The following is a 26,676-nucleotide window of genomic DNA, read 5'->3' as shown; positions in this document are numbered from 1 at the left end:
ATGTGTGATTCTTTAATCTGTCTACAGGTGTTGACTTTCTTCAAGAAGGTTTCATCATATTTGAGCAGATGACCTTTTCATCACAAATACAACTTAGCATTTTGGATTTTTATTATTTTATGTGAGACTTATTTTGCTCTGTTTTTGAAAATTCTTTGTATGATATGCTTTGCAAAACTTATGTGATACAGTAGCATTTTCTATGTTTGAAAAAATAATATAAAATATGACATTAAATGTATTACCACCATCTTCACTAGGTTTTTTTTTTAAATAAAATATCTTTCTAGAAAGGCCAGTTATTTTCTTACTGTTAATATTAAATGTTCATAATGATATATGAACATTAGTGCTTTGTTAAAATATATTCAGTGACCATGACACATAGATACAATTTGAAAATAATAAAATGTTCTTGCAAATGAACTTGGACCCCATACATTTGAAAGGACACTTTAAGACTTCAGAGACAGAAGCAGGGGCTTGCTAAAAGCACTTGACTCTTCAGGATCTAAGCCTTTTGCATTTGTTATTTGAGAGAATTGAATTAGATATTGTACACTTATCCACAATGAGGCCATCTGGTCTATTCTATATTAAAAGTATTTTAATTGGGAAACTCTTTCAGCATCTGAAATCTAGGGTCAAATAATACTGAAAGGGATTTATGATGATGAAAAAGTTAGTACTCATTAGAGTAGATGAGTTCTACATTTCCTTTAGTGTAAATATTCTGTGTTATATTTATTGGCTGAATTATTCATTATATAAAGATTTCCTGCAGCCTTGCCACTTACACTGCTATGACTCTAATGTTTGTATGCCCCCCTACTTTTTTCTTTTGTTGTGTTAGATGGTGTATCAAGAGCTGGAGCTGCCTTTTTCAATGAAGTTCGAAATGCAGTATTTGGCAAAGTAGCTCAAAATTCAATCCGAAGAATAGCCAAAAATGTATTTCTCCATCTTCACAACTTGGATCTCGGTTTCCATTTGAGCAGACAGACAGGAGCTTTATCTAAGGCTATTGACAGAGGGACAAGGGGCATTAGTTTTGTCCTCAGTGCTTTAGTGTTTAATCTTCTCCCTATCGTGTTTGAGATGACGCTTGTCAGTGGTGTTCTGGTAAGTAATGCATTTTTTCATAGTAAGCTTTTATCTTGCAATCTTATTAATAACAAATTAGTAGTTGAAGCTGTTCTGCTCTTGCATACCATGATGTCAGAAAGATCTTCCGTTTGTTTCATTATTTTGCCACAAGTGTCAAAGGTCTGTCCAAATTCTGTATCATATTTTTAGACACCTAGATCATTGATTAGTGCTTGTAATGTTTTTTTTCCCCAAGAATTTTGTATGTCACACCTTGGATTGATGTGCTCAGACTATTTAGATTTCTGTTTATCAATCCTAGCATGTTAAAACATTGTAATCTTTAAATCAATTTCTCTTTAGGCTTATACTGTTTCAGTGTTAGAATTTGATGCTATAATTGTGGCAGGTGCAATTTGACTTTCTTTCCTTGTTACCCTGAGTAGATTATCTAAGATATTTGATTTTCAATCCATTATTGATTAATGCAGTTTATCAGCATCATCATTTTTATAAATATCCTTTGACTGAAATTTGCTATTGTGATGCTATAATGTGACAAGAGCAGCAACCACTTCCTTTTTAAAGTTTCGCTTAATTATATTGCTTTTAAAACAATGATTTTAAGAAAAGGAATATTTTTATTAATCTGAAGTGCATAGTATCTTAAATAATACAAAGAAAATAATATTCTTGATAAGCTTTCCATTTTGCTCAGCGTCAGACTAAAGTTTAGGCTATAAACTGCTATATCCAGTTATATTGATTCAAAATGTAATTAAGCATGGTTCATAATCATCTTTTACTAAACTAATTATTTTTACATTTTTAAAAAATGCTATTTTATTCTATTTTATTTTACATGATAAAGAATGTTGCCAGATTTTTTTTACATACATGATAAACCTCTCACTTTTCCTATTATTTGGTTAAAGATGAAAGTCAAAGACAATTCAATCACTTCTCATTTCTTCTCTTGACTTCTTTTTCCAGTATTACAAATGTGGTGCCCAGTTTGCATTGGTAACTCTAGGAACACTTGGTGCATATACAGCATTCACAGTTGCAGTTACACGGTGGAGGTATGGTATTTCCCAGAGGCCAGTCAAAGCTGCAGAAATTAGTTATGGTATAGCATATGTTTCATGCTGTATAAATCCTTGTCTTACAGAACTAGATTTAGAATTGAAATGAACAAAGCAGATAATGACGCAGGTAACGCTGCTATTGACTCACTGCTGAATTATGAAACTGTGAAGGTAATCTGTTTAAGTATCTTTTCATCCGCCTTTCACACTAAGATTTATTCTGTCATTTAATTTAATAGATGTTGTAAGAATATCAGATTAGGATAGGATCTCTAGGTGTGATGAAATAATACTCCTTCATTTTCCTTTTGTTTAGAAATGTCCTCCATCTTTCCTCTTCAGTTTTTATTAGGAAAAATCAGAATTTTACCTTCTGAATTATTTTATAAATGATCATACATATGATTAGCATCTTGATTACAAATGAATATTAGCTAATTCAGTTGACATGCAAGTTCTTGATCCTCTTTTTATCCTTCATCTTAGCATAGTGCTTTTCCTTAATTCTTTCATTCATTTTTACATTCACTCACTTAATAATTGCTGAATTCCTCTCATATGCAAAGCACTATACTAAGCACTATGCTATGATGGGAGAACTTGGTCAAAAAGATTACAATGTCCTCCTTTACTCTCATAGTTTTATAATTTGCTAGAAAAGTTAAGTATTCAGATGACTAGTCAGAAAGACATGCTATGGTAAGGATAGTGGGAACTGTGAATTTGAGGCATCAGGTTAAGGCTTTGTGAAGGAAGTGTCACTAGTAGAAGGCATGTTGAAATAAACTCTAGGTTCCAGTTGATCGACTAGTTAGTAAATGTTTATTGGATGAAATTTGAATATAATCCATTATTGAAAACCTTCAGGAATACCAATATATTGAAAGATGATGTAGATACGCGCGTGTGTGTGTGTATTTATATTCCTGGTTTTATTTTTGACAATTTCTTACATGTATTTAATGTATTGTGATTATATTCTCCCCCCATTATCCTTTCTTATCCCCTTCCCATTATCCTTCTTAACCACTTTCTACTCCTCCTGGCCCATTTTTTTCTTCAAAATTTAATTTTATGATAAGATCTTTAGTACCAAAGTGTGTCCATATATGAAATGTAATAAAACTTATACCAATTGCATAAAAGAGTGTATATTCTAATTTGTCCATAGTTACTATTTTTATGTATTTATAGTATTTCAATAATGAAAAATATGAAGCACAGAGATACGATGGATTTTTGAAGACATATGAGACTGCTTCATTGAAAAGTACCTCTACTCTGGCTATGCTGAACTTTGGCCAAAGTGCTATTTTCAGTGTCGGATTAACAGCTATAATGGTACTTGCCAGTCATGGAATTGTGGCAGGTAATGGATCTATGGTTATCACATTTAGACACTATTATAAATGCGTTAATGGAAGGAATAAGTGTTTTGTATTAGTTGTAAAGTGTGCTCAGTAAAGCACTTAGACATTTTCAGGGTGTTTTTTTTTTCCTATTGGAATGTATTTTCTTGATTGATAATTCTTTTACTTCCTTTTGGTTAACACTGACTTACTCATTGAATGAAAGTACTGTTTACTCATTTTATGGGTCTATAACCCGATTCTTTAGGAGAAATTTTTTTGATTATCCATGTAAAGTTTTTACTTTTATGATACCTTTTTAAAATAATGTTTTTATTAATTTGAGACATCAACCTTTTTACTATCTAGTATTTTTAATTTTTCTTATAGACCTGGAAAACAATGCCATTAATTTGCTGTTTAGTTCAAATGTGTTATTTTATAATTCAGTAGCTTTCTAGTAGGTTTTTTTCATTTACAAGTAATATCTGTGCCTGGCCTTCATTCATTCAGTTGGACATTAATATGAGATGTATCATCTTTCTTGGTTATAATAGCCATTCACTCCAATTTTTAATATATGTGCTTTTATAAATTTTCTTTTTTATACTGTATAAGAAGTATTTGCTTATGTCTTAGAGGAAAAAAGGAAATATTCTTAACCTTCCACTTCTATCATTACTTAAATCATTCTTTTTTGTGTTTTATACATAGGATATTAGGTATGCCTTTCCCTTTCCATACAATATACACCAGGTTCCTATATTACCTAATTCATGCATTAATATGCTGTATAACTTGTGTCAGCTTAAATATTGCTGATTTTGTACATTTAGAGCTATGTGTCAGAAATTGGCTATAAAACTCTGTCTTAAGCTGGAAAGCTTATACATTTTCTTTCTTTTTCCAACTGCATAATAAGGTGCCCTTACGGTTGGAGATCTAGTAATGGTGAATGGACTGCTTTTTCAACTTTCATTACCCCTTAACTTCCTGGGAACTGTATATAGAGAGACAAGACAAGCACTCATAGATATGAACACCTTATTTACTCTGCTCAAAGTAGACACGCGGATTAAAGTAAGTAATGTATATAGTAGCCTTTTCAAAAGAACATGGAACACTGTCTCACTAATAGTGGGTTGTTCGAGGACAGTGGTTCTCAACCTGTGGGTCATGACCTCCCACAGCGGGTCGCATATCAGATATCCTTCATATCAGATATTTATATTAAAATTCATAACAACAGCAAAATTATAGTTATGAAGTAGCAACAAAAAATAATTTATGGTTGTGCTCACCACAGCATGAGGAACTGTATTAAAGGGTCACAGCATTAGGAAGGTTGAGAAGCACTGCTCTAGGAGAATATTCTTATATCACTAGGTTAGACAGTTTCCTCACTGTCATCTTTTCCCCAACTCCTCACCAAGAAAATCTTCCCTGGACGGTCACAGCACATACCTTTAATCTCAGCACTCCAGCACTGGGGAGGCAGAGGCAGGCAGATCTCTGTGAGTTCCAGACCAGTCTGGTCTTCAAAGCAAGTTCTAGGATAGCCAGAGCTCTTGTTACACAGAGAAGCCCTGTCTTAAAAAACCAAAAAATATAAAGAAAGAAATTCCCAGCAACCAAAATATATAGGAATTTCTTACCTGCTCATTTTTATGCAGCGGTAATGAAAAACCATACTTGGAAATAGCCTTATTCCATTTGCATAAACTTCCTTTCCCACATTTTTCCCTGTCTCTGTTAATTAAAAACATTGTCTAAAGAGCTTACTCTAAGTAGTATGTTAAGTTGTTGTTCTTTTACCTTCCCTTCTAGGACAAAGAGATGGCATCTCCCCTTCAAATAACACCTCAGACAGCCACAGTGGCCTTTGATAATGTGCATTTTGAATACATTGAAGGACAGAAAGTCCTTAGTGGGGTATCTTTTGAAGTCCCTGCAGGAAAGAAAGTGGCCATTGTAGGAGGTAGTGGATCAGGGTAGGTAATTGAGTTCTTTATAAAATTATACATTATTGACTGATAATTCTGGACGTGAATTTTTTATCATAGTGAAATAATTACTATACTTAAATGATACATCTCATATACTAATGATGGCAGATGCTGATTAACCTTTCCTCATCTCCAATTTCAGAAAAAGCACAATAGTGAGGCTGCTGTTTCGCTTCTATGAGCCTCAAAAGGGTAGCATTTACATTGCTGGTCAAAATATACAAGATGTGAGCCTGGAAAGTCTTCGGAGGGCAGTGGGAGTAGTACCTCAGGTATTTTTTTAAAATGTACTTGTTAGAGGGTTGGTGGATATATTACTATAATAATTTGAATCAACATATGCTAATGAAGTGGGTAATGTTAGACCTTTCAAGTGAAATTGTGCTACCAAAAGAAATTGTTTTGGGATAGCATCTCACCATGTACATGGAATTTACTATGTAAACCAAATTGTCCTCAATCAAGCAGACGTGGTTTCTGGCAATAACTCCAAGACTAATCAGTTCTGTGGCACTAGTCTCACTTTCCTCATTTCTAAAATAAAGATACTATTTATAAGACACAGTTACTGTAGAGAATACACGTATGTATATATGCAGCAGACACAATACCCACAATATAAATGAAAGCTAATAACTTTGAATAGCTTTCAACATATTACATTTATAATTACAAAGTAATATATCTACCAACTTCAAGTTTTATGCCTTATTTGCTACTATGTTCTCTTCACTGTTAGACATACAGTGCCTGACTTATAGTAATCATTCAAAAACTTTTGGTGATTGGCGTTGGAACAAGGAAGTAAATTCAAAGTAAAGCCTGAGAAAACAAGTAGTCTTATAGCATGTATGGTTTTATCTTGAATGTCTATAAAGGAGTCTGAAACTGTAACTTAATGATAGAGTACTTGTCTGATGTTCACTGGTAATGTTGATTCATGAAACCAGTATCAGATCTCTGGGAGAACAAATCATATGAGGAAGGGACAGGAGGAAACCTACAAGAAAGTCATCAGGAAGGAAATGGTTACCACACCTGTAATCCCAGCACTTGGGAGGCTATGATATGATAATTGACTTAAGTTTGAGGCATCTTGGGCTATAGTGCATTCCAGGCAGGTCTGGACTACAGAGTGAGAGTCTATCTTTTTAAAAGCCAAAAATAAAAAGAGTGATCAAACAGGGATACGCCAATTATAAAAGGTCCCTAAGTGTTCTAGTATAATCCTGTCTTTTCCTGAGAATCCCAAATTTTAGTGGATAGGAGTCACCTAGGGAGACTGTGGAAATTCCATTTATTTTTCACATGCTCTGCTTCTGATCATGGAGTACATTGTGAGCCCAGAAACCAGTTTTTTAATGTATCTTAGACAATTCTGATAGATGGTTTGTAAGAATGACTATATGTTAAGAAACATTGACCTATACTGTTTGCCAAATAAACTGCATTCTAGGTTGTGATTTCATATTATTCTGTGTTATAATTCATGTAAGTCTTATTTCTGCCATTCTGTTGGGCTATATAATGATTTCACTCATCCTTTTGAAAAATAAAGCATTAAATTCATGAATGAAGCTGTTCATCTTATTGGAGACATTAGTAATATAAATTGTGAAAATGAAATATCATTTTTACCTATTATATTGATAAATGTAGTTGTTTCTTTTTTACTATTTTCTCTTTGGGTGGTCTGCCACCTAGCTCCCAAATAATCACACAGAGACTTATTCTGACTTATGAATGCCCAGTCTTAGCTTGGCTTGTTTCTAGCCAGTTTTTCTTAAATTATTCCATCTATTGTTTGCCTCTGGACTTTTGCCTTTTTCTGTTTTTGTATATCTCTTCTTTCCTTCTTACTCCATTGCTGGTTATGTAGGTGGGTGGCTGGCCCCTGATGTCCTCCTCTCCTCCTTTTCTCACTCCTCTTTCTCCTCTCTTTTTCTCCTATTTATCTGCTTCTCTGCCTGGCAGCCCCACATATCCCTCCCTTGCCTAGCTATTGGCCATTCAGCTCTTTATAGACGAATCAGGTGTTTTAGGCAGGCAAGGTATTATGGCTTCACAGAGTTAAACAAATGCAACATAAAAGAATGCAATATATTTTTGCATTTTTAAACAAATATTACACAGCATAAAAGAATGTAAGACATCTTCAACTAATATTCTACAACAGATAAAGATTCTGAAAATCAGAATATTCAGTTTAGACATAACCCTGAGGGAAGAATATGGCTTGCAAATTGGCAATACATATAAAGTTCTGGGAAAGTATTCTAATAAGTGTGGCCCTAGGAAATTTTAGTAAGAAATTAAAAGATACAAACATGGGTGTTTACATACAATGTTAACTACAACATTATTTATCATAATGAAAGGTGGATGCAATATAAATATTCAATGATAATTGAATGCTTGAAGTCTTATAGGATCAAGTGACATGTAGTCATTTTTAAGCATTAAGTTTTTTCAAATTATATTATTATTGTTGTTGTTTAACATATATGGGTATTTTGCCTGCATATAAGTCTTTGTACCCCATGCATCCTGATGCTTAAAGAAACCCGAAAAGGGATTTGGAGTTCTTAAATCTGGGGTTACAGATGACTGTGACTGTGTACTAGAAACCGAACCCAGGTTCTCTGGAAGAGCAGCCAGTGCTCTTAACCAGTGAGCCATTTTTCCAGCCCAGTATTAAAGTTTTAAAGAATATTGAGTATCATGAACAGTATGTCAATACAAAGTTTACTGAAAGAAGGATTGTTGTGGAATATTACTTTAACTATGTAAAGATGTGTTACATCTGTTTATGTTACAGAATATTACTTTATATAAAGGTGTGTTGCATTTGTTCATGCTGCATTGTTTAACTATGTAAGGATGCATTACATTTGTTTATCATGCATTTGTTTATTGATATAAAGATGTGTTGCTTTGCCTGCCTAAGGTAACTGATTGATCTATTAAAAAGCTGAATGGCCAATAACCAGGCAGGAGAGAGATAGGCAGGGCTGGCAGGCAGAGAGATTAAGTAGGAGGTGGAATCTAGGCTCGAGAGGAGAGAAAGAAGGAGAAAGAGAGAGAAACGCCCAAGGCCAGCCAGCCAGGTAGTAAAAGTAGGACATACAGAATGAAAGAATGGTAAAAAGTCTCGAGGCAAAACGTAGATGAAGACAAACAGGTTAAATTAAGTTATAAGAGCTAGTGGGACAAGCATAAGTTAAGGCCAAACATACGTAACTAGTATTAAGTCTCTGTGACTTTATTCAGGTGCTGGTGGTCTAAGAAACCATGCTACAAAGGATATCAAACAAAATTTTCCAGCTATACAACATAGATTAATACTTGCAAGTAGAGAAAAAGATGGAATAAATACCAAAGTATTAATGTTTTTTCTAAATTATAAAGTTAATACATTATTTAGTTTCTTAAAGTTGTGAACTATTTGTGTGTGTGTGTGTGTGTGTGTGTGTGTGTGTGTAAAACACACCATGTTATATCATACCTACAGATAGTTCTGTGGTTGCTTAAACTAAATTAACAATTGCATTATTTCACATAATTCCCTGTATTTATTGTGTAACAAGAGTCTTTAGCAAAAGTCATGGAAAAAGATCATTTGTGTTTTGTTTTAGGAAATAGGGTTTCACTCTTATAGTGCAGGCTAGCATCAAACTCATGATGCTCCTACTACCCAAGTGCTGGAATTACAAGGGTAGGCCACCACACATGTTTAGTTAATTTTTATTTTGTCCACTTTTGTTGTATTTTTCTATTTTTCAGTTAGCATTTATTTTTTTTACAGAATATAAAATACTGTAAAGTAGTTCTGTGTGTAGAATTTTGAGCTTATTTGCTACAATCTCAATATGAGAAATTTATGTTAGTAGTAGATATATAAATGATCAGAATATTACTTGAAATAATATCTGAAATTCTGAGCCTGAAAATTATGTAAAAGAAGACCTTTACCAGGTCTCCTGGTGAACAGTAACAATTAGAGCCATTTTATTTCACCTTACTCTCAACCATTCAGACTGAAAAAAGAATAGGAGATGAATGCTCACTTGAAATAAATTATCTTTAGTATGCCATGTCAGAGCAAGGTGAATTATCAAATGAAAGCTTGCAATGAACTTCCTGTAATAAATACATACATGATGCACAAATTCTGTATTTGCTGAGTTTTAAGTCCAAAGTAAAAGCTTCTTATAAACACAGGGAAATATCTTTAACCTCCTCCGTAATTAAGGAAATGCTAATATAAACAAAAAGAACATGTCACTCTAAAAGTCACAGGTGAAAATGAGTAAAAACGAGGGCTGCTAAAGCTATGGAGCTCTAGCAACCTTACATGCCACTAAGTAGAACATACTCATATATTACTAGCTGCTGTTTTTCCAGGACAGCTGAGCAATAATATTGCAGAATAAGGATAAACTTATATTTTGATCTATCAGTTAACATCTAGGACTTCTTACATAAATACTTATTTGAGTAAAGCCATTTATATAATGCTATTTTATTTCAACATGTTAATCACATTAATGTACAAGGAGGAATAAGTTAATTATATCCATAGTATGAAATGTATAACTATTAAAAGAATGAAGTATGTTTCTATTATCCAGAATGGACAATCTCTAGAGTATGTTAAATAGAAAAAGTAATTTACAAAATAGTATGTATAGATTGGGTTCCCTTGTATTAAAAAAAAGCATATGGTTAAGCAATAAATGTCTAGAAGTAAGTCTGGAATGAACATAACAAATTATATGTGGTAGTTAGCTCCAGAAAGAGACCTGAGACTGCAGGACACTCAAGAGGGATTGTCATAGTAAATTGCTATTTACTATTACTTTATGTCTTTATATTTTTTACAATTTGTATAATGAACACATATATGCATACATACATGTGTGTCTATACAAATCTGCTTCAGGATGCCGTCCTCTTCCATAACACTATCTACTACAACCTTTTATATGGAAACATCAATGCTTCACCGGAGGAAGTATATGCAGTAGCAAAATTAGCTGGTCTCCATGATGCAATTCTTCGAATGCCACATGGATATGACACACAAGTAGGGGAACGAGGACTCAAGCTATCAGGTGAGCAAACATTTTAAATCTTCTGCTTGTATATTCTCTTCAGACCAATTGTTGGACTGTTTATATTATTGATGGGATCTCAGGTATATCAGTGTTAAATTATAATCCACAGCCTTTATATTTAAGGAAAGCCAAGACTGTTACTCACCTGGAATATGAAAGTGGAGTTAAGTAGATTAGTACTGAATAGTGTATCTCTCATCTCATTTCCTAGGTGCAGTTCAGTTATCTAGACATGCTTACACTTGGTCCTGTTTATTTTCTTATCCTTTTTTGTTAGCTCACTGGTGAGAGAAATTTTGAGGCTTGTCTGTTTCTATGTAAATCTTTAATCATGAGATGGTATGTTTAATGATAACCTTAAAATGAATTTTTGAATAATTCATTTATTTACAAGATTTATTAATTGCACACTTGCATGGCTCCTATGCCAAATTGTTTATGAGTAGTTGGCCTGCTATCAAGGAATTTGTGGTCGATTAGAAATTTGTTGTTAAGGCTATTTTAAACAAAGATTTTCCAGTTAAGTTGGTTTGTGGTCATTGTTTGGTCATAACTTTGTAATAGATATTTATCATTTCAGTCTACCTTATAAAGGTTTATATAATTTGCCATTGCAGTTAAAAGAAAGTAAAATGTATTCAGTATACATTCTTATTTTGAAAAATGCTATGAAATAACAGCTTATCTCAAAATATTCTTAAATATTAGTAGGTTGGAACCTTTTTATGTTGTTATAAATTACATATTCATGGTTTTATGTCTTTAAGTTTTTTAGTTTCAGATAGTTTTGATTTATCTTTTTGCTTTGTTGATTCTTTGCTAATGAATTTTTTTATCTAAGCTTGTTACATATTTGAAACATCTGTAATAGAAAGTAACACATATGATAAACATTTCTGGTAAGAACAATTGGAGAATCAAAGTTGTTACTTCTCATTTTTATTCATTTCACTGACATGAATCAGAGATTCATTAAGATTGCATTTGTATTCCATGGACTATAGTTTGTCAAAGGATACCATATGTAGACTTAGACTGAACAATTTAGGAAAATGAGTGATAAAGAGTGCAGGTATAACTTGATGGTTGTAATCAACAGAAACACTAGAAACAGAATATTACTGTATTATGTTTCCTTAAATTAAAATTTTTATTTTCCAGGAGGAGAAAAACAGAGAGTAGCAATTGCAAGAGCCATTTTGAAGGACCCCCCAGTTATTCTCTATGATGAAGCTACTTCATCATTAGATTCAATAACTGAAGAGGTAAATGACAATGAAAATAACAAAAAAAACCCTTCTTTCCTTGGAAGATTCAGTACAATGTCTTCATTATTAGAGTACTGGTTCTCAACCTTCATAATGCTGCAACCCTTTAATACAGTTCCTTATGTTGTGGTGACTCCAACCAAAAATTATTTTCATTGCTAATTCATAATTTTGCTACTTTTATGAATCATAATATAAATATCTGTTTATGAGACTCCTGTGAAAGGGTCATTTTTCCCCCAAAAGGGTTGTGACTTACAGGTTGAGAACTACTGACTTAGTGTTTTGAATAAATTTCATTAGGAGGTATTATAAAGCAAAATACCTAACCCCTTCCTTCCATATGGCAAGTGTTAATGAATGCTACAAGAGCCAGGTTGCATTGAACCAGATAATACACTGTTAAATCTGTTCACAGATGTGCTTCCTTTTGGAAGTATGTGATACCCTATGCTGTTATTACATTACTCTTGCATCTTGCAAAGCTGTACATATTACCCAACATGCTAGTGAGAGAAGAAAGTTTTAATAACTATCTTGTCCTTAATAGAAGTCATGTAAGTGACTCTGACACAGTATATACCAGAATGCCTTTCACTTACTATTGAAGTGCAAGTCAGGCACATATAACCTTAGACTGGTGTCATTTGTGTTCATTCACAAAAGTGTTGTGTAACAACAAGAGTTTTGTGACAATGATGTCGTGATATTATCCCAACTAGTTCATTGCATCTTCTAATATCTTTACATTACATACAAAGGTTTTAGCAGCAGTAATAATTTCATGTGGGTTAATCTACAACTAAAAATAGGCAAATGCTACTTTTCACTGAGAATTGTGGTATAAACCTAATGTTAAGGTAGAGATCTACTTTCAGCTTTACAAGTAATATTTCAGCTTTACATGTAGTATTTAAATGTTTGAATTAAATTTTAGGGAACATTATTATATTATTAGCAACATACCTAAAACAATTCAAAGTAGATTCATTTGAGAATTATACATTAAACAAGACTAGATCCCATTCAAAAGAGAATAACAGCCTACTTATGAGAACTTCATACCTAAATATCTGTCATGCAAGTTACAAGCTAACAAGATAAAATTTGTAACAGCAGTTTTTAAGTCACATAGCATTATTATGCCAGAGAATATAACCCATTAAGCATTTACAAAGAATTCCTTAGAGGAAAAAGTTGTGATAGATTTCGGTGAGCCTTTTTAATAGGTACAGAGAAGGCAAAATTTAAATTTTTATAGGTAAGAAAGGAGAGTGACTTCTACAAACACCAGGTTGATCATTTGTCTGTCCTAGTAAAACATAAGGCCTCCTTTTCAAAAAACTGTCTGCTGCCAGTAATTTTCTGCTTTTAAAACATGAAATGTTTAGAAATACTTATGGGAAGCCAGTGAGTACATCCCCATTACCCACACTGTTTCTTTAGCCAACTAGCTCTAAAGATAAGTGAACACATATGTAACTGTCTTACACTTTATAGGCAGTAAACAAAATCTATTTTCTAGAATGCATTAAGAACTCAAAATATGAGCCAGGCAGTGGTGGCACACGCCTTTAATCCCAGCACTTGGGAGGCAAAGCCAAGCAGATCTCTGTGAGTTTGAGGCCAGCCTGGTCTACAGAGTGAGTTCCAGGACAGGCTCCAAAACTACACGAAGAAACCCTGTCTCAAAAAACAAAAACAAAAACAAAAAACTCAAATTGTGGCCAGGCACACCTTTAATGCCAACAGTTTAAGGCCAATTGGATCTACATAGTAAGTCTTGTACCAGCTTGTCTCAAAAAACAAGAACTCAAAATGCTTTTGGAAAAAAGGGCTTCCTCAAGTTAAAGGTTCTTAGCTCTGTTTTGCCTTTGAACTAAGGAATAACAAATGTTCCTGCATGCTTCCAGACTCCTGTCTTTGTTTGAGATTTTTTGTATTTTCTCTGTGTCCTATCACTTGTGTACTTCCTCATTTCAGTTTTGTTCTTATTGATAAGATTATATGTGACTATGTTGTCTTATTTAAAACAGAGAAAATATATCCTTGTCCCAGGTATTTTAGTGACATGCTGCCTATCTAAGTGATAATTTTTTATTACAGTGTACTTGTACTCATGTTTACTTCCCAATTTTGATTGTTTTTTGTCTTCTTTTTATTTATTTCAGTAAGTATTAGAGGTGAAATATTTAGTGTTGATATAAATTCCTAAGTTCCTTTAGGAAAGATATGATTGTTTTAATTTACATTAACCTAATGAGAACTCTGGTTTGCTTTTCTCCTACTCTTGTCAAACTTGTAGACTATTCTTGGTGCCATGAGGGATGTGGTCAAGCACAGAACTTCTATTTTCATTGCACACAGATTGTCAACAGTGGTTGATGCAGATGAGATCATTGTCCTTAGCCAGGTAAGAGATGAACTTTAAAAGTTAGTATTCATTGCTATTCAGCCTTAATTAGAGAAGTTTCTCTCTGCAGTGATAGACAGTGAATGCAGGGATTCATGGCTGCTAAAGGTGCAGAAAATAACTGCCAGTTGAGTGTTTAACCCTAAATAGCTTAGGGGGCACAGAGGAATAGGTGTGGGGGAGGGTTGGGATAGGGGATAAAGAACCAGAAGATAGGAAGGAAGGCTGTGAAATGCTCTTTTCTGGCCATAACACAACCATTGTAATCATAACCTTACAGCAGCTGTAGCTACCTGCAGTGGGTTTGCCCAAGACTGAGCTAGTCAGCAGTCAAGTCATGAATACAGGAGGGAGTCACAGGGCCATATCCTTCCCAAGGCACTATTGACTACTTATGGATTCTAGGGGAGGGCAGTCATTGTCCGCACTTGTGTACCTAAAGGTGAACCCACCAGACTCCAGTGGAGACTCCAGTGGATATTCCTAAACCAGTGTTCATATAGACTGTCCTGGTAAAAATCAGTGGATTACAAAACAAAAAGACATGAATGGAGGAAATGCACTTATAGGGGAGGTGTGGGTTTAACAAGGGTGAAAGGAAGACAAGAGAAGGTAGGGATGGAAGTAATCAGTAAGTTAAGTGTGTGTGTGTGTGTGTGTGTGTGTGTGTGTGTGACCTTATCAAAGAATAAATTTAATAGAAGCTTTAAAAAGGAAAAGTGATAGTATTTGAAGAATATTGAAATAACTATAGATAACTGAAATTTAATTATTGCATCTAATAAAATGTTACAGAATTTGTGTTCTTTAGATGAGATTGAATCCTAATAGTATTCTGGCTTTAGTCACTTTTGTAGGAAATAATGTATGAAATTTCCAAGAAGGATAAACTATATTAACTCACTCTTTATTAAAGAACTAAAAGCAAATGTTTGATCAGGAAAGTATTAATTCTTCAAGATAGAAGCATATTTTTCAATGACTGTCTATATAAAATAAGTTTTCTGCATTTATTTTTGCCCTGAATAGATCTTTGCAGTGTCTTTGATGTACTTTTATTGTTCTAATGCTATATATAACCTTAATGTCTTAAAAATTACTGTAAAATAAAAATGATCATTTTTAAACACAACCACTTATATTTTTGTTTTCCTTATAGGTAAAGTAAAAAGAAATCCTATTTTATCACTTTTGAGAGAATTACTATACACACTTACTATCTAAATGTCCTCAGCAATCATTGTTGTGATTGGCAGATTTGAAAATTTTTAATAATTGTCCTTTACTCCTTTCTGTAAGGATCTCTTTTCCCTTGCCTCTTACTTAACGTTTGATTATTTCTAACACTGTTCACTTTTTTATATCACATCCAGAGCCTTTTCCATCATTATCTTTCTCTTCTGATCAATACTTCTATTCTTTATTGTTTTAGAAGCTTGTGTACTGAGAGTTAAGAGACAGGAAGCAAGTGTGTGCTTTCTATAGTTTGAGTTATTAAGATGGACTTTTTTGTGATGCTGTAGATTGAACTCAGAGCCTTGTACATGCTAGCAAGTGTTCTACTGGTGAACTGTATTCCCAGCCCACAAGGGTTTTTTTTTTCATTCCACTGATACTTAGACAGTATTCTATATTGTGATGTCTATACCCTTTGCTCTATAAGGGTGTGTGTGCTTGTGACTTTAAGCATGTTAATTTGTTCATAAATGTTTACATTCTTTAGAAAATAAGCTGTTTTTCCCAATATAGTTATACCAAGATATTTTAAATGGTAACTTAAACCTTACTATATATATTTTTGATATTCAAGAACCTGAAATAAAATCTGATATTTTATGCCTTTTAAACTAAGCTTACCAATTGTATGCAGTCATGCTCTCAGAGCTTTTACTCAGTAATAGAAAATGTTGAATTTTCTTAGCAAATAATATATTTACATATGTCCGTGCAGATATGTCACAACATTGCCCTGTGGGTTTTGAATTACAATTACAATTAATGTATTAATGGCCATAGCATTTGTGTCTATATAAATCTTCTTGGTACTTTTGTTTGTTGGCTCTCTAATTGCTTAATTATGTGACCTCATTTTCAACTGGTGGTCTATCTGTCACCTTAGGTATTGTCAAAATTTGCTTATGATATTTCTGTTTAGATGGCATGTCTACAAGTCATCTGATTGAGTATGAAAGATTAGACACACTTACTCTCCTCTTCCATCCAAACTAAAATGAAAGGGAAGGAATAAAATGAATGTAATTACAAATCAACAAAGATACTGGAAGAGGAATTAATACTGGACAAAGAATATTAGCAAATATGGGGAAGATGTTAAGTAGATAGATTAGAAGGACTGAGAAATTTGGATACTATGATGTGCCAAAATAGAGAGAAAACAATTTAAAAAGTGATTTGATTCACACTGTAGAAACCAGAAATGGCTCAGAGTTGGAGGCATCAGGGTATTATGGAAAGTGAAGGTGAGTATGAGGCTGAAAATATCAGAATTCATCTTTATATGAGAAACAGAAGCCAGGCCTGTTGACACAGCTTGTAATCCCAGCTGCTAGGGAGGTTGAGCCTGGGCATTTTAGTTAGACCTTGCCTCAAAATAAAAATGTAAAAGAGGGCCTGGGATATAGCTTAGTGATCTCATGTGTGAAGCCCTAGATTCAATTCCCACTACTATTAAGATAATTTTCAAGGGTTTTTTTCTTACCCTTATAGCCTGGTGTTTACCCCCTGCCAGCCTTAGCAAGAAGTTTACCAAACAGCTATTTCCACCATTACCTTCTTTCATCAGCAAATAATGGGAGGATTCTTCTCTAGAGAAACCAAAGTAGCCCCTCAAAAAGAATATTAATTTTAGTTGGTTGTCTTATTACTCTTTACTTTTAGGGGGGGCTGCCACCCAGCTCCCAAATAAATACACACAGAGGCTTACTCTTTCTTATGAACACCTCGCCTTAGCTTGGCTTGTTTCTAGCCAGCTTTTCTTGAATTATCAGTCTGTCTTTTGCCTCGGGGCTTTCACCTTTCTCTATTTCTGTATACCTTTTATTATTTCTTTCTCCATGGCTTGCTGTGTGGCTAGGTGGCTGGCCCCTGATGTCCTTCTCCTTCTTTTCTTGTTCCTTTTTCCTTTCCCCCAATTTTCTCCTTCTGTTTGTTCTCTGTGCTTGCCAGTCCTGCCTATCTTTTTTCCTACCTTGCTATTGGCCATTCAGTTCTTTATTAGACCAATCAGGTGTTTTAGACAGGCACAGTAACACAGCTTCACAGAGTTAAACAAATGCAACATAAAAGAATGCAATACATCACTGTATCATTAAAACATTTGTTTATGCTGTGGTACATTTGTAACACATCTTAAAATAATATTCCACAACAATTAATGTTTGGGGCTGCAATAAGATGGCCAGGTATCCAAATGATCACCCAACCACAAAGCATGCAAATTGAGAAGGCCATTCCCATGCACACAATCTGCAGATAGCCTTTTAATGTTCCATTCTTTAGGGTTAGAAGAGAATAAAGTGTTAAAAGAGAATAAATGAAGATGTTGAAAGCAAACAGAATGAAAGGGGTTCAATAAAATATATGAACAATGCAAAGAGCTGTAAGAAATATTTTCAAATATAATATCCCTAGAAGTCATGAAAAACAAAACATTTCTAAAATAATGACAGGTGCTATTCAGAAAAGGAAAGGAAGCATATGGTATGATTTCAATATATGATTGAGTGAAAAAAGTGGAGTGCAAATGACATGTATGCCATCTTTTGCAAGAAGGATGAGGGAAAGAATGTATGTATATGTGCTTATTCTTCCAAAGAGAAACTCAAGAAGGATAAAATAGAAACTAAAACAGTTGACTATCTACAGAATGGAGATGAAAAAGTTTTGCAAGACATGAGCAAATAATATTTCCTGAATATATGTTTATGTTTATTTTGCTTTTGATCTATTTTATATATTAAAATTTTATACACACATATATATGTATGTATGCTCAGTCCCGAACATATTGACATGGTGTGAAAGCTAAAGGAACATTACCATTTGATGGGCTGAAAAGGACTAGTTGGAGAGAAAGAATGTGGAAGAGAGTAAGATATATGTATTAACATGTCACATTATTTTCCTCATTATTTTGTGTACTAACTAAAAACACAAAAATAAATCAAGGATATAGAAACTTAAAAATTGAACACTTAACAGGAAGCAAAACTGTCACATTGATAACCACACAAAAAAGAATAGAACCAATCCATGTAATTTTTTAACGCAATACTCTAATTATATACTCTTATTAAATGCCCTGATTTTCTTCTCTGTTGCTATGATAAAACACTGACCAAAACCAGCTTGGGGGAGGGAAGGATCTACTTGGCTTACAAGTTACAATCTGTCATTGAGAGAAGCTAAGGCAGGAGCTGAGGCAGAGACCATAGAGGAATGCTGCTTACTGGCTTACTCCCCTTGGCTTGCTCAGCCTGCTTTCTTATACACCTGAGAATTATCTGCCCAGTGATGGCACCACCACAGTGTAATGGGGTCTTCCACATTAATCAATCAAATAAATGCCCTTCAGACCTGCCTACAAGTCAGTCTTATGGGAGCATTCGTTCAATTGAGGTTCCTTCTTCCCATGTGTGCCAAGTTTGTGTCAAGTTGACAAAAAAAAACCCTAACTAGGATATTAAATATAAATTTATTATTTACTATATCATATAACCAGGATATAGTTCTAATCTACCTACTTAACTACTTCCCCATGTATTATATAATATACAAGTGTATTATAAGGATAAATAGTCCAAAGGAAAGAGTTGGTAATTTTATAGAAGTACCCATTTTGAAATTATTCTGTATGTATGACTGAGCAGTATGTACTGAGTAAATACACTGCTCCTTGAACAGAGACCTTATTTGGGAAAAGAAAGTTGCAAGTAAAAAATCATCAGAGGAGTGGAAGACTCTCACAAGATTATGCTTTAACAGAATTATCCATATAAATTCCTTATACGAAAAGTATTCTAATTCTGTCTACTGAAAAAGCCTGGGAGCAATGAAAGTCTAAAAGTAATGAGCATTCCCAGCACACAGATTTGGGACACTAAATTACTATTTCTTACTAAAAGGAACCAACCCTTCTTCGATAAAAGCTGATCTGGGGCAGGGAAACTAATGAACACGTGTCACAAGGACACAGGAACCACTTTGAATGCCCTCCCACTGGCCAAATGTGGGATAATTAGAGCAGTAAAATGAATAATGGCACTAATGAGTTGTAACATACTGAATAAAAACTAATTTCTGCATCCATGATAATACTTTAAAACAAGAAGTGCCAAGAGGAAAAGAAAAGCCCTTCTGTAAGACCACCAGCCAGCTGTGGAAGGAGTGCTATATTTAGAAAATCAGATTTTGCAACCACCATTGTAATGATTGTTTTAGAAAACAGTCACCACTGGCTGATAAAACTATCGAGGAATCGATTATTCAGTCAGTTCAAAAGCAAAACCCATAGATTACTTCTTAATTACAAGGATGAAACTTGATGGTTAAATAGAGAAACTTTGTAGATACCCACAACCACAAGATCAAATTTCATATCAGTAATGGAACAAACTAGCTTCCTTACCTCCTCATGTGATGATGCATTGAAGACCTATTGCCCCTTTAAAGTTTATTTTATTTTTACTTTTAATGATGTGTGTATGTGTGGGTCTGTAGGATAGGGGATTGTGCATGTGAGTTTAGTGCCAGAAGAGAAGAGAAGAAGGTCTTGAATTCCTGAAGCAGAAGTTACAGACCATTATGAGCTGTCCAAGGTGGGTACTGGGAACCCAGCTCAGGTCCTCTGAAAGATGAGGAAGTACTCTTTTATTTTTTTTTTTTTTGCTTCATGCATATGCAGCTCTGTTTTTATTGTATATTAGTCAATGGAAATTAATTGCTAATTATCCAAACATTTCTATGATAATATTCACGCTCTCTTGTAGCAGATGTGGCCTAAACTATATTTGGAAGAGAGTAGATGATATTATCTTTCTTTTTTCATTATTATTATTATTATTATTATTATTATTATTACTATTATTAAGAGATTTTCTATTCATTTTACATATCAACCACAGATCCCCCTGTCCTCCCTCCTCCCACCCCCAGCCTTCCTCCCCAATCCACCCCCCATTCCCACCTCCTCCAAGGCAAGGTCTCCCATGGGGAGTCAGCAGAACCTGGTACATTCAGTTGAGGCAGGTCCAAGCCCCTCCTCCCTGTACCAATGCTGTGCAAAGTGTCTCAGCATAGGCACTAGGGATGGTCCCCCCCATTCCACTGCCTGGGGGCCCCCTAAACAGTTCAAGCTAAACAACTGCCTCACCTATCCAGAGGGCCTAGTCTAGTACCATGGGGGCTCCTCAGCTATTGGTCCACAGTTAATGCGTTTTCACTAGTTTGGCCAGTCATCTCTTTTTTTCCCATCATGGTCTCCTTGTCCCTTGTTCATAGAATCCTCCTCTCATCAATTGGACTCCTGGAGCTCAGCCTGGTACCCGGCCGTGGATCTCTGCATCTGCTTCCATCAGTCACTGGATGAGGGCTCTATGATGACAGTTAGGGTATTCAGCCATCTATCTGATAACCAGAATAGGCCAGTTCAGGCACCCTCTCGACTATTGCCAGTAGTGTATGGTGGGGTCATCCTTGTGGATTCCTGCGAACTTCTCTAGCATTCTGTTTCTCCCTATTCCCATGATGTCTTCATTTATCATGGTATCTCTTTCCTTGCTCTCCCACTCTGACCCTGTTCCAGCTTGAACCTCCCGTTCTCATCCCCCATCCCTTGCCCTCCATTACCCTCGTCACCCCCAGTTTGCTCATGTAGTTCTCATCTATTTCTCCTTTACTAGGTGATCCATGTGTCCTGAGGAAGGACCCTTAACAGCTGAGCCATCTCTGGCCCCACATAACCTAATAATCAGGAACAAATAGATAAATCCAAACTATAAACCATTTAGATCTGGACATTTGAGAAATGTCAGTGCCACAAAGAGAGAGAGTAGGACGCTGCTAGAAATTTAGTGTGTAGATGCAAGCAGTATTCTTGTTAGTGCTCAGACCACAGCTCCTTTGTGTTGTACTCAATAACCTATCCTTTAAAAAGTAAAACTATTTAAATTCAGTATGTTAGTTTTCTTCAGATCCTAGGTGGAAAAAAATAAAGGGCATTATTGTAATAATTGCTGAAGGTTGAAAATGAAGCATATGTTAGATAAGAGTATCATGTCATTGCTTAATTTATTTTAAAAGATATATATTAATGAAATATTTAGAAGTATAATATAATCAATGTGTACAGCTCATTCTCAGATTTTTTTTGACAAAAATAGTATGATTTTTGTGTACAGGTAAAATATCCTTATTGCATATAATATATGAGAGAGAATAAGTCTAAAGTGAGACAAAGCAAGTAAGGAAAGCAAATGAGGCAGTTACCAAGTCTCGGAAGAAAAAACCATAAGAAAATATATATAAAATCCCAGTGTCTGTGATTCAACGGGAAATACGTAGGCATAAAGTAAACAACACAAAATACTTGCATAGTCATAACAGAGTGATACAAGAGGTGCTTTTAGAAGAGTGAAGAATGCATCAGACGAAATGAGTTGATAACTAATGCCAGAAATCAATAAATCAAGAAGTAATATAACCGTATATGTATATAGCCATATATGTGTACAAACCCAGTACTTGGGCGCTGGCACAGACAAGCTTCACTAATATTACAGAAAGAGTATATTTGGAAAATCCTGTCAATAGGAATGCCCGTGAAAGTGACGAATTCTTACTGTGTCCCATCTTGTTTAACAGTAACCATCAAGATACAGATTAATTCTGGATCTGAGTTTGGAATACATACCAAATCAATGAATGCTGTGTTTAATAGGTATTGTTAACAAAAAGAGCTACTGGAAGAAGTAAACTTCATTTTCATGAAGTCTTTATTTCATGAAATTTTATTTCAAAATTCACATGGATTTAACAATATTGTTTTTAAATCCTTTAAATCCCTGTATAAATAACAATGCTTTTGATTTGAACATTTGGTGATTACAGAAAATATCACCTTTTTAGAATTTTAATCTTCCCTTTATGCCTTTCAGAATGAAAAGTAAAACAGTAAAGCTTTATTTCTCTTTATCTAAAATGGTGTTTGTGGTACTGGGAATCTCCTAGTTTTTGTTTACTGAGTCCGGGTAGTTCAGCAGTGGAGAAGCATTCGTACCTCAGTTTTTCCCACTGGGGCTATGGATGAGGAATTAGAAGAGGTATTTTAATGAATACAGGTCCTTCCAAATCTTTCCTTATAAATTACTGTTTAGTTTTAGGTATTATGCTGGTTAACTGACCTTGCTCCACATGTACATTGTGTTTACCTTTTAGGGGAAGGTAGCTGAACGTGGTACCCACTATGGTCTGCTTGCTAACTCTGGCAGTATCTATTCAGAGATGTGGCACACACAGAGCAGCCGTGTGCAGAACAGTGATAACCTAGGATGGGGTGCAAAGAAAGAAGGCCTCTCCAAAGAAGAAGAAAGGAAGAAGCTCCAGGAGGAAATCGTTAACAGTGTGAAAGGCTGTGGCAATTGTTCCTGCTAAGGCACAAAAGACATTTTCTTGTTTTTCTGTTTGTTGTCTTGTTTGCACTGAAGCAAAACTAGTTCATAAAAATGTAAATCATACATTCCCATTCCTTTAATCCTATTAAATAAGGTATATTTAAAGGAGGGTTTGATTTTATGTCTTTCACCATCTTTTGAATGTGACATCTATAATTGTCCCCGAATTATTTTCTTGTTCCTGCCCCAGTTGTGCTCAGTGTATAATTTTTGTTACCATTTGATTTTACCCTATAACTGTTTTTGAAGTCTGATATCCATTTGTTATAGATAACCAGATGAAGTAGAGTGGTCTGAATTTATGTAGTTTTTAAAACATCCTTTATGCTGACAAGTTATAGGGAGAGTGGTTTTTTCTCTTTTAAAATTAAAACAGGAAAAGAGAAAAGTAGTTTTTTTCTCCTCTTTCCTTCCTCCAATTATAGTTCCTTGTCAATCTGAAAATTAGTTTGCAAACACATTTAAAGTTGGAGCTTACCAAAAGGAACTGTATTTATACTTTGGGCATTTTACTTTTGGACACCTATAAGAGTTTTTATTATGTCCTTTTGGGTGGAAAACTCATTGGTGTATAGAATATTATTGTTAATCATCACTGCGACTCTTCTCTAGTGATTGGACCAAAATTTCTTAATTTTCTTTAAAGTCTCAGAACCCCAGATGTCATTTGAGAGTTATCATACTGGGAATGATCCCCGAAGCTTAGGGAGTTAATAGTTAATGGTCTTTCCTATTTCTGTCTTAAATGCACTGCTTTTCCTATCTGAAGTGATACAAAGAAAAAAGTAAACAGGATGTTGTACATCCACAGATGTCTATGTTAATACATGTATAGAAATCAGTGTCCACTTAAAATTATTAAAAACATTTGGTAAATAGGAAAGGATTCTATATGTAGGTATACTCTTTAGATGACCAGATCTCTTAATCTATATTGACACTTCAAATTTGCTGTTTATTGTAAGGCTTTTCTTACTTATTCATAATTTAATGAGTTCTGTTAAGTGTAATGTAAAAAAGAAACTAAGTGATATAGTAAAGTTTTACTTAGAAAAAATAGAAAAACATTTTACCTGTAAGAAATAATTATTAAAATGAAGATACACATTCACTTAAAAAGATGTTCTCTTAAGATAGGCATAGTAATATGCACCTGGAGTCCCAGCATCAGGACGTTGAGCCTAGGAACTTGAGGCTAGTCTGGGTGAGACCATTTCTCTTAAAACTGAAAAAGAAAACAAAAGTTCTTCTCTTGTTTCAATATGAATTTAATTTGTTCGATAATACCCTTTCATTTTGAAACACGTGTGTATCTCATGAATGGCCACAAAATCATATGTAATGTGGCATTATTTCTCAGGAAAAGTCCTAAACTGCTTGTTATATTATGGTTTTTAATGTGTTTTAAATGATAATTTAGTGTAGGAGACATTAATTTTTTATGTGTTTTATTGGTATTGGTGAATAAATATCTTCTGTTTATATAATAGTGTGCTAATCTGAGGCCAATATTTCAGGTAATATTTGGTACCAAAGTAATTTTTGCAGAATCTTGCTTTTTAAATTGGAGGTAACACTGCAGTGTGTCATGTACTGAAAACTAGGTTTTTGTTTTGTTGGTATTTCTTGCTCTCAATATGTAGGTATCAGTGCTATTCTCAGGGGAGAAGCAGCACATCCTTTGAATAAATCAGTTACATTACTGCAGCTATGATTAAAGTTAGATCAAAATTTTACATCGCTATTACTTCTTACATTTTCAGCAATGCTGATGGAAATGGTGAAGCTCAGTTACACAGATAAGCAGAGTGTAATAATCATTATTAAGAGTTCCTCTTGAAGTGTACATAACAGTGTTCCAAGGAAGGGATTCTGTGATATAGGGAACACAGTAAGAATATTTTCAGGGTAGGGATAATAGTCCCACGGAGATTTTGAAACTATTTGTTTTTCATATGATTGCAGGTGGTCACTAGGCAATAGTAGTCATTAACCTATCTTTCAGTTAACAAAACTTAAATTATCTGAAAGTGACAATTAGTGTCGAGGCAATAACTAAGTCCTAAAGACACCTTTTTTAAGACTATGTCATCTTTAGATGGTTCTACAGAGGGAAATAATAGACAGATGAAGACGAAAGAGAAGCCCTCTGGAATGATTCAGTCATGGGAAATGCAAAGAAAAGGGCATTTAATTATAATGCACTAATTTTACATCGCAATATTACATAATTACGCAAAAGGATAATGTGTATAAATTTTAAAAGATCAGTGTTGCAGCAGTGTTTTTAATGTATTGGGAGGAATAAACTATAGTTTTAAAATTTGAGCTCTGAAAATAGAGCATGATAATGGGGTTCATTTCTTACATCTCTTTATTTTAAGGATTAAGAAATTTATTTGCTTCCTAAGGAAATCCCAGTTTACAAAAATTAACTTAAAGCCAAGGTAGTTTGGGATCATAAAAACTGGGCCTGATGCCTTACTGATCGTTCTTAACATAGAACTGTTATGTTAAGGTGTTCTGTAGATGGGCTCATTTGGAAATTTTTAACAGTCAAGTCAGGGTCACTTGTGATAATCAAAGAGACAGACCTTCACATCTGCACATGAACAGTCTCTTGCATACCTCTGCAGGGACTTGCATCTTTTCTATACCTTAGGATGAATACTCTGACTTGCCCTTCTGTTGACAGATCTCAGTTTATGAGGGTGGCTTTTTTAAAAACTTGTTTTGCTCTAAAGGCCAGGTATTTAAAAGCTATAAGATTCTTTGTTTCTAGATCATTTTTTCCTTACTGCCATCTTGTTTCTATCCTTCCTTCTTACTGAATATATCACCAAGTAGCAATCTTTTCCATATATATTCCTAATTCCCTCATCTTGTAACTTGATTACAGGATATTCTGTTGTGAATTAGCAGTTAAGAGTGTTTAAATATGTTTGTAATTACAGTTTGTTTTTAATTATAGAAAAATTCCTTCTTTTCCCTTCTCTGAGTGTATTGATTTGGAATGTAAACTGTATGGTAAATCACAACATTGAGTGAGACATTTTGGATAAAGCTGATTAAGACAAAAGATCTCAGCCAAGGATTTATCTTACCGCAATTCTCATGTTTATAACAACCTGTGCAGATAATCATTACTGAATAAACATGCTGTCTTTATGCCTAGAAATGAGTGTCTAATGGAAATAACTTTTCTGCAATGCTCAGGGAAAATGACATTTTGTCCGTTATACACTTGGAATAAATACAGGTAATTACTAAGCACTCTGGGAATATGGCCTTGCAGCTTTAGACAGCAGGTAAAAACTTGGAATTTTTTTCAGTAGGAAAGTAAATGTTTGCAGAGTTCATAATGTAGGTAAAATGGTGGCAAATTATAGTGGTTTTATTTAACATTAAGCTGTCATATTTTTGATAGCCAACCGGTGAGAAGTCCCTAGTTTCTTACTTGTCCCCAGTTTCTCAATTGTAATGATTAGGAGGGAAACCTTGGGGTGGAGAAATGTCTTGCCTGCATTTTGATTAGCTAGGTAGAATTGGAAATGAAATGTGTGTTCTAATTAAAAACAGATTGGAACTTTTTGGAAAAATACAGATTGTTTCCATATTTCATGTTCTCATATAGCTACGGTAAAATGTTCACTGGTGTT

The 26,676-nt window shown here is 34.3% G+C and overlaps 1 protein-coding gene across 1 annotated transcript in view; it reads left to right on the top strand.

The window, feature by feature from the left end:
• Abcb7 (ATP binding cassette subfamily B member 7) overlaps window positions 1-26,195 on the top strand; it is a 143,978-nt gene extending 117,783 nt beyond the window's left edge. Inside the window, exons 6-16 of the mRNA XM_028891978.2 lie at window positions 854-1,122; window positions 2,080-2,168; window positions 2,258-2,345; window positions 3,369-3,543; window positions 4,446-4,603; window positions 5,351-5,514; window positions 5,672-5,801; window positions 10,472-10,643; window positions 11,808-11,911; window positions 14,220-14,327; window positions 22,782-26,195. Of these exons, the coding sequence (XP_028747811.1) occupies window positions 854-1,122; window positions 2,080-2,168; window positions 2,258-2,345; window positions 3,369-3,543; window positions 4,446-4,603; window positions 5,351-5,514; window positions 5,672-5,801; window positions 10,472-10,643; window positions 11,808-11,911; window positions 14,220-14,327; window positions 22,782-22,997 (1,673 nt within the window). The 3' untranslated portion in view covers window positions 22,998-26,195. The remainder of the gene's footprint in view (window positions 1-853; window positions 1,123-2,079; window positions 2,169-2,257; window positions 2,346-3,368; window positions 3,544-4,445; window positions 4,604-5,350; window positions 5,515-5,671; window positions 5,802-10,471; window positions 10,644-11,807; window positions 11,912-14,219; window positions 14,328-22,781) is intronic.
• The last annotated feature ends 481 nt before the right edge of the window (window positions 26,196-26,676 follow it).

The sequence above is a fragment of the Peromyscus leucopus genome, chromosome X, assembly GCF_004664715.2.
Source record: "Peromyscus leucopus breed LL Stock chromosome X, UCI_PerLeu_2.1, whole genome shotgun sequence".
Lineage (NCBI taxonomy): Eukaryota > Metazoa > Chordata > Mammalia > Rodentia > Cricetidae > Peromyscus > Peromyscus leucopus.
This window is presented reverse-complemented; position numbering and strand designations above follow the sequence as displayed.